The sequence below is a fragment of the Populus trichocarpa genome, chromosome 9 (assembly GCF_000002775.5).
Source record: "Populus trichocarpa isolate Nisqually-1 chromosome 9, P.trichocarpa_v4.1, whole genome shotgun sequence".
Lineage (NCBI taxonomy): Eukaryota > Viridiplantae > Streptophyta > Magnoliopsida > Malpighiales > Salicaceae > Populus > Populus trichocarpa.
In genome coordinates, this window is record NC_037293.2 from 1,357,673 (window position 1) to 1,366,600 (window position 8,928).

At 37.4% G+C, this 8,928-nt stretch overlaps 1 protein-coding gene across 1 annotated transcript; it reads right to left on the minus strand.

Moving 5' to 3' along the window:
• Window positions 1-237: 237 nt before the first annotated feature.
• On the minus strand, window positions 238-2,285 carry LOC7491169 (xyloglucan endotransglucosylase/hydrolase protein 31). Its single transcript, XM_002313498.4, has 4 exons — window positions 1,969-2,285; window positions 1,757-1,857; window positions 1,449-1,666; window positions 238-900 (listed from the first exon to the last, which is right to left on the minus strand). Exons 1-4 carry the CDS (start codon window positions 2,171-2,173, stop codon window positions 540-542), a joined length of 885 nt encoding a protein of 294 aa, XP_002313534.2. The 5' UTR covers window positions 2,174-2,285; the 3' UTR covers window positions 238-539.
• Window positions 2,286-8,928: the final 6,643 nt, after the last annotated feature.

Genomic DNA, 8,928 nt, shown 5'->3' on the forward strand with positions numbered 1-8,928 from the left:
TACAACAAGTATTTTGGGATTAACTTGTACATTATCGAAATTAGTTTTTTTTTTTCCAATGGCAATATAATATATTGAGAAAAATTTCTGATACCATGATTAAAACTATAAAAAAGCATTGTTTTTAACTATATACGACGAGCTTAGCACATTGAGAGAGATGATAAAAATAAGTCTCCAAATTCACTCAAAAGAGTAATGCAACAAAGGAGTAATGCTGTTGGATATTTTGAGAGATGATAAAACAGGCTTCCATTTTTTGAACTTTATAAAAGCAAGGGTAATGCAAACAAAGCAATACGACAAACAACAAAGGCGAATAATACTTCTTGGGAACTTGGACGATCAACAATTCTTGCACCCATTCTTGGCAAGTGGGACCCGTCTCAAGACTCTCCAACTCGAAGCAAACTGCTCATAGCTTAAAAAATGAAGAAAAAAAACCATGGAAACATAGCCCATAGCCGTTTAGATAAGACCATACTAACACACTTATGCGTACACAATGAGTTACAGCTCTACTGATCGAGTTCGAATCTTTAACACTCAGGTGTTTGGGTATGGTCCCTTTTCCCATCCCTGCAATAGTCATAAACCAAGTAGTTCCTCTGCACCCATTCCATCACCGAGGACTGCTGCTGGCTCAAGCCACCGGAGCCGGATGGAGAAGCAGACGGTGGGCTGCAAGCGGCAGGCCCATCGGCGGTGCACCCACCGATTTTGAAGTTTTTGTACCTGCCAATGAACGGTTGGTAGTTATAGTCGGCTTTGTATTTTCCATCCTCAGTGGCCCACGACGATGCATCCCAGATTGAGCCATATACCCACATTGGCCTTAAGGGAAATGTTGCATCGCTTTTTCTTGGATACCTTCTGATGGGAACATCGTCCACCAAGAATCTGTACGTGGTCCACATCATGATCAGACAAGGTTCATCAAAGAAAGAAGAAAACCACTTTAAGTACAACAAAAAGAAAGAAAGAAAATTGCATTTTGCATAAATTTAAAGTTCACGGACATCATAATTATTGAAAGCTAGAATTGTATTTTATTTTATTTTTCTAATGGTGGTAGGTACATAATGTTTACTACTTATGGGAGACATGATTTTGTTGTATTCATTTGTTTTATTAGATTCACCTTTCTTTTCACAATATCCTTTGCAATAATTGAAAAAAATAATAATAATTAGTCACTGCAAATTAAATTTGGTGCAAAATAATGCCCATGAGCCCCCCGAAATTTCCCTGGTTAATGTAACCCATTGGAAAAAGGAACTTTTATCATGGGCAGCTATCTGCCCTATATGGATGAGATATATGCATGGATTGATCAAATGAATAAATAGACTCCACTGATGAGAAAAGGGGAAAAGAAAAGAAAAAAAAATCCAACCACAAATTAAAAAAGGTTGAATATATATGTGTTGAAAAGTAGTAGTACTAACATGATCTCACTTGGGGTCCATAGAATGGCATAATTATGAAAATCTTGTGTAGGATCGAACCACAGATGAAACTTCATCTCTCTTCCAATAATGTTTCTATCCCCACTTCCTCTTATGTACACATTTGTCTGCAAAGTGTATGGCTTATCGGGAGTTGTTCCTAGGAACTCAATATCTATTTCATCATGGTCCCCAGGATGGGCTTCATTATTCGAAAGCTGTCACAATAAAGAGCACAGCATGAGCAATACTAACCAAGCACAAGCACACACACAATATCTAGCTAGCTATCATATTGTGACTCTCACATAGAAAGATGTAATCACTCCAGCAGTGTAACCAGGTTGAAGCTTGATGGCAGCACCAAAGTATCCTGATCGATATGGATGAAGTGACTTGTAACCACTACCTGTTGTATAATTACCATTAATATTAATATAAGTAACGAGAATATGCTCTCAGGTGTTAGTAGAGTAGAAGAAGCACAGGTTGCATTATAAGTAAGAAAATATAGTGGGACCTGAGCTACTATCAAGCCATATTGTTACGGTGCCTTGCTCTACTCTTTGATGCTGAGCACCCCAAAGGTTGCTATACCCTTGATCAAAGCCAATTGAGCTTATTCGGGAGCCAGGATAGTAGCCAGGTGAAGGTGTGTTTTGAGCAGTAGTGATCATTAAAGGGATGATTAATAGAATGAGTGGAAGGTAGAGAAGAGAAGCCATTAAAGTGGGAATACTAAAAATGTGAGGACGTTGTAGAGATAATGGAACGAAGATGCGTGTTTAAGTGTAGAGCAATGAATTTAGCTAAGCATATGCTATGATATGGCAGAGTATGGCTATGCAGTTGGTATAAATAGGGATATCGAAGACCCCACAGCACAAGTAAGGTGATGAGTTATAGTTGATGACGAGACAAAAAATGTGAAAGATTGATGAAATGAGAAAGATTGGTTGACTTTCGCGTGCATATCCTTTTCCCTTTACTTTCCTCTTTATGAGCAAAACCCTATTTATGATAAGAACTTGTTGGTTAAAATGATTGCTCACTTGGACAAGCAAAGATCATGCATGGGGTTAGGTTTAATCCTATACACAAAGTAATTAACAAGCACAAAACCTCAAGCATGATTGAAGAACCCATGAAAGTGAAAATTACTCAAATTGATCATGAGAAATGCAAAAAGATAGACGGAAGAGTGGTGAAATAAAGGGATGATACATTAGTTTCTCATCTAAATTGTGTCTTCACTGTTTCTATTGCTTGCATGTAAACATGCAGAACCACAACTTTATATTATAATAAATTAAGCTGCCATATCGTTATTTAGATACTCTTGTCAATATATATACATATAGATACGAATAAGCTGGAAGGAAAAGGAAACATATATCTTGACATTTCCTTTTGGATGTATACAGCCTGATATTGATGCCATTACAAACGTACATGATTACATTTCTTAAGCACTGTTTTTATTTTCTTCTAAATCGTATTGCATTGATATCTAGCTAGAAATTAACTACATGTAGATGTTTTTTTTTTTTTTCATTTTCATATAATAATAATAATTAATGATAATAATATAGTTTCTTTACTATATGGGGAGGGCCGATATCGGAAGGATGGATTTATGGACCAACTCCTACCTAGAAAAGTCTTTGTTTATTGCCATCACTCTGATTTTAAATCCTTCATCAATTGAAATGTCAACTTTAGCATGTTTATTATCCTTAAATATTGCCATCCTTTGCGCAACCTAATTTTATAATTTATGTTTTTGTTATATTTGATTTTTCTTCTTCAAAATAAACTCCAAAAAATAAATAATAAAATATTATTCAAGCATCATAATTTTTTTCCTCAGCTCAACAAATGTTAATGCTGGTTTATTCTCTCTCGTGGAACCTTTCCTTAACGACAATCTCAGTAAGTAAAAGCTAAGGAACAAGGAGTCAAGGCAGGCAGGTACCAAAATATGGAGGTAAGTTATTCGAATCCATTTCTGCTCAACTGTCTGTCTGTCCTTGATGCTGTAATAATTTAATCTTCTTAATTACTACATGCGGCGATTCTTCAAGACTTCAACTTGTTTTTGTTCTCTCTGTATTTTTTTTTCCTCGACATGAAATCCAGCTGGTATTTTGTTGAAATGGTTGAACAACAGCATATTTGGAACTATCTATAACTGCTATTAAAGTGTGACAATTGATAAAAGAAGATGCTATTGACCACCTTTTTTTAGACATTTGACCACGTACTGAAGTTGCAGACAAGAAGAGACATAAACAACTGTGGACAATTTCTTGGAGCAAGTCCACTAAAAAGTTGCTTAAAGCAGGGGACTTGCTGAATTTGCTGCTTGGTGATGGGCAACAAAGATTTGCTTAGAAACGATCGAAAACGAAAAAAAAAAGTACAATAAATTAACTAGAAACATGCGGAAATGAGTAGAGTTCTTCTTAATCTATAATGAGTTGTTCGTTGAGATGGGTCATCTATTACCGATACTAGATGTTGATCTAATTATTATTTTTATTATGGTATCACAAGGAAGATATAATTTTCATATGTATACCCAACACATGTATTTTTTCATGAATGTTTTTTTTGTAGAAGATGCATCGTTACAACATTTAGATAGATCAATATATTTTTTTATTTTTACACCTCTTACATGAACATCTAATAACGCCTGCACTAATATTTCTTGGATTAGATATATAGTGCGTAATTAATAAAACCATGAACCCCATTACAATAATTCATCATCTGCAACCCCTGAGGTGAATCTTGATATATCCATAAACGATCATCCATTATATATATCAAACCTGTTAAATAATGATGACAACATGTATTAATTAACCATGTTAACTAAATAAATTTGCAAAAATATTGACTTAGCTCAATTTTATTAAATCTATTTTAATAGTTCTCTTAATTTATTATCAATTATATATGTACAAAAATTCAAATTTCTACACATTTACTGAAAATTACAACTCGACAATAGAATTGATAAAATATAAAAATGAACCCATTAGATAAACCATTATTTATTTTATCACAAAACACAGAAGTCAAAAATTCGACATAAGTTTCATTAATTTACAAACAAATATAATTTTATAAAATCTAAAACAAACCATAATATGTACAAATCATAAATCCATACAATAAAATTGTATGAGAAAAAACTATAAAACAAGTAAACACTCATACAAAATACATATGCTATAAAAATATGAAAAAAAATAACATTTAAAAATTGTGTTCAAATAAAAAAAGGATAGATTTGCTTATTTTAAGGTGGAGAATCCTTAATAAAATTTGGATCAGAACACGAATGTTGACAAATCGTGTGTTATGGTTGTAAAGATTCAATGTAGAGTTTGTGTGAAGCCACCTTAGTTCCGTGAACTAGGTGCAATGTATATATATAAATATGTTGCAGAGACTCTGCAATCAGTTACAAGTAGAGTTTAACTCTAATACAACGTTATCAATCTACAATCTTATCATAATCCTTATCTCATAGGAATTCAAATTCAACTGTATATACATGGACACTTGCTTACATACCCCCTCAAGATGGACGGGGATTGTTAATGAGTCCAATCTTGTCTTTGAGCAGCCAGAACTGTGAGCGAGATAATGATTTTGTCAGCACATCAGCTAATTGATCTTGTGAAGACACATGAGACACTCGTAGATTACCCGATTGAACTCTTTGACGAATGAAGTGAAAATCAATAGCAACGTGTTTCATTCTTGAATGAAACACAGGATTTGAACTCAGCTGGGTGGCACCAATATTGTCACAATAGATTACGGGAGCATGATTTACTGAAAAATATAGCTCAGTCAGGAGAGAACAGATCCAGCTGATTTCTGCTGCTGTGTCAGCTACTGCTCGGTATTCAGCTTCAGTGGATGAGCGGGCGGTGGTGTGTTGCTTCTTGGACGACCAGGAGATGGGATTTCGACCAAGATAGATAATGTAGGCACTAGTGGAGGATAAGTCTTCCTTGTTTCCCCCCCAGTCTGCATCAGAGAAGGCATGAACTGAAGAGGGGGAATGACGATGGAGAAGCAGACAGTCTTGTACAGTTCCCTGCAAATAGCGTAGGACACGTTTCACCATTTGCCAATGAATATCTGTTGGCTTATACATGAATTGTGAAAGTTTGTTAACAGCGAAACAAATGTCTGGCCGAGTGAGAGATAGGTACTGAAGACTCCCAAGTGTTGCACGGTAAGTGGTTGGATCTGCCATAGGAACACCCATGTTTAATTGCAAGTGACAGCCAGGAGGTAGAGGAGTAGGTGTGGGTTTAGCATTAGCCATATTGTTGCGTTGAAGGAGGTCCAGAATATATCTTTTCTGGGATAGGAGTAGACCACCACCGGAATGGGTCTGAACTTCAATGCCTAAGAAGTGAGTTAGGGAACCCAAATCTTTTAATGAAAACCGAGCTGCTAAACACTGAATGAACTGGTTAACAACCTGTGCATTATCTCCAGTAACAATGATGTCGTCAACATACACCAACATATAGATAATAGATGAGCCATGTTTGTAGATGAAGAGGGATGTGTCTGCTAGGGAGTTGGAAAAACCAGATGTAGTTAGAAAACCCTTTAACTCTTCATACCATGCACGAGGCGTCTGCTTTAGCCCATAAATAGCTTTTCGAAGCTTGCAAACAAAGCCAGCTTTGTCCTGATCAAGGAATCCTGGAGGTTGAGCCATGTAGACATCTTCAGTAAAGGTGCCTTGAAGAAAGGCGTTGTTAATGTCTAGTTGGCGAAGCTGCCAACCATTGTTAACAGCAATGCTCAAAACAAGTCGGATTGTAGTAGGTTTAACCACGGGACTAAAAGTCTCATGATATGAGTTTTTGGATGGGTTTGCGAATGTTGTTTTTGGACCGGGTAGTCATAGAATGACATGGTAGTGTGTCAGTTTGTGAGGGTATTGGCAGTGCAGGACTGGATGTTGGTTGAGAAGGTATAGTAGGGGATGAAGTAGGCAGGGAAGACATGGTTAACTGGGATGCTGGCACAGATGGTGGAGGAAGGATAATTGGCAGGGGAAATGTTGCACTGATAGTGCTGATATCAGGTTCAGCCGTGGAAGAGTGTGTAGAAGGCGCTGGAATGGATTTTGGAACTAAGATTTCAGGAGGAATCCACATATCTATGGCAGTAGATTCCAATTGAATTTCTGCATGATGTAAAGAATGATATGGAAAAATATGTTCATGAAAGGAGACATGCCGAGACACAATAATTTTGGAGGATTTGGGTTCAAAACACAAATAAGCACTTTGCGACAAAGAATAACCAAGGAAAATGCATGGTTTGGACCGGGGTTCTAACTTGTGTGCATTGTAAGGGCGAAGCCAGGGATAACATAAGCATCCAAAAACTCGAAGTTTTTCATAATGTGGTGAACATTGAAAAATCATGTCATAAGGGGAATGATTTTTTAACGTGGGAGTGGGCATGCGATTAATGAGATAAACTGCAGTAGCAAAGGCATATGACCAAAACAGACGTGGTAATGATGCATGAGTTAAAAGCGCTAGACCTGTTTCGACAATATGTCTATGACGTCGTTCAGCAAAACCATTGTGTTCAGGAGTGTGTGGGGGTGTTGTCAGATGAGAGATGCCATGTGTAGCAAAGAATTCTGTCAACGCAATGTATTCACCCCCATTGTCAGAATAGAGAGTCATAATTTTTTTCTTGAAATAATTTTCCACAATGGCTTTAAAGCGGATGAAGGTTGGTTTGACCTCAGATTTTTTTCGTAGTGGATAAAACCATATATATTTAGTGAAGTGATACACAAAAATAACATAATATTTAAATCCATCGATAGACAAGAGAGGAGAGGTCCAGACATTAGAGAATATTAATTCAAGAGGATTATGAGACAGTAAACTGGAGACAGAAAATGGTAACTTGTGACTTTTATTACAGTGACAGGCATTGCAAACAAAGTCTTTAGAAATTGAAGATGAATTTAAATTGTGCTTTGACAAAATAGTATTTAAAACAGAAAATGCAGGATGTCCTAAGCGAAGATGCCAGTTTATTGGAGCGAGTTTGACACTCGAAAAAGCATGAGGAGCGACAACACACGGCCATTCGTACACACCTTCGTTGGTTTTACCCTTTGCACGAATTTCCCCCGTCAATAGATCCTTCACAAGAAAACACCAAGGTAAGAACTCAATAGAGACATTATTATCAACACAGAATTGATAAATAGATATTAAATTCCGTTTAATGTCAGGAACACAAAGGATATTGTTAAGATTGAATGAGTGAGTGGATGAGTAAAGTTTATTGGACCCCAAGTGCGTGATTGTCAAACCTTTACCATCCCCTATCATAACATCATCAGTGCCGGTGTAAGGGAGATGTTGAGCCAGGTTTTGAAGATCGGATGTAATATGGTGGGATGCCCCACTGTCCAGCATCCACGGTGATGTAAGTGGAGGAGTAGAGGTTGCTAGGTTTGCTTGTGGTTGCCATAGAGTGGTGTTGTTATGTTGACTGGTGGTAAGAGGGACAAGTCTGAAGGAAGGACATTTTTTTGCCGTGTGACCCTGAATGCCACAGATTTGGCAATAACCAAGGTATGGCCTTGGTGGTGGGCGACTGCTGTTGTTTGCTGTATAAGACTGAGCTGGACCGGAATGGCCTGGTTGTGGATAGGAACGCCAGTTTCCACCAGCACTAAAGTTGTTGGGTAGATTGCGATTGACATTATGGAAGGGATAGCGCCTACTTGTGCGACTGGCTTGGTGTGCAGTAGGTGGAAAAAGAGTGACAGTTTTTGGAGTTGCCTGCAGGGAGGCTTCAAACATCAAGAGCTTTTCATGAAGCTCATCAAAACTAATTGCATTCTCCCTGGCTTGCACCGCCCTTACTAGCTCTCGGTATTCATCACCAAGTTCTTCGAGAATTTTATCTGTCAAGTCTTCATTGTCAATTGGTGCCCCTAGCACTGCAAGTTCATCAGCTTTGGCTTTGACGGATTGTAAAAAATCTATAATACTGAGAGTTCCTTTGGTTAGCAATCTAAGTTGTGATTTTACTTGTTTGATTCTGCCTCTGGATGGAGCGGCATATGTGGCAGCAAGAATGTTCCATGCTTCACGAGAAGTTTTTGCTCTAGCAATAAATGGGATAATTGTGGGTGTAATGGATCCGATGATTGCATTGAGAATAAGCTGGTCTTGACGTATCCAGATGATATAGTCTGGATTCAAGTGTTCAAGTGTAATGTTGTTGGTGGTAGTGGTAAGCTGCTGTGTTGGGCATGGCTTGGTGCCATCTATGTAACCTTGCAAATCATAGCCAATAAAAAGTGTTTGAAACTGTAAACGCTATGACAGGTAATTGTTGCTGTTTAGTTTTAGAGGAGCTTGTGCTGTAACATTGATAGTCACAAGATTTG

What these genes read in the sequence shown, in the direction of transcription:
- LOC7491169 (XM_002313498.4), bottom strand. Translation starts at nt 2,173, where the DNA reads ATGGCTTCTCTTCTCTACCTTCCACTCATTCTATTAATCATCCCTTTA. An exon ending in ATGGCTTGATAGTAGCTCAG is followed by an intron (nt 1,858 to 1,968) that starts GTCCCACTATAT and finishes ATTATACAACAG; the next exon opens with GTAGTGGTTACAAGTCACTT. An exon ending in GAGTGATTACATCTTTCTAT is followed by an intron (nt 1,667 to 1,756) that starts GTGAGAGTCACA and finishes TTATTGTGACAG; the next exon opens with CTTTCGAATAATGAAGCCCA.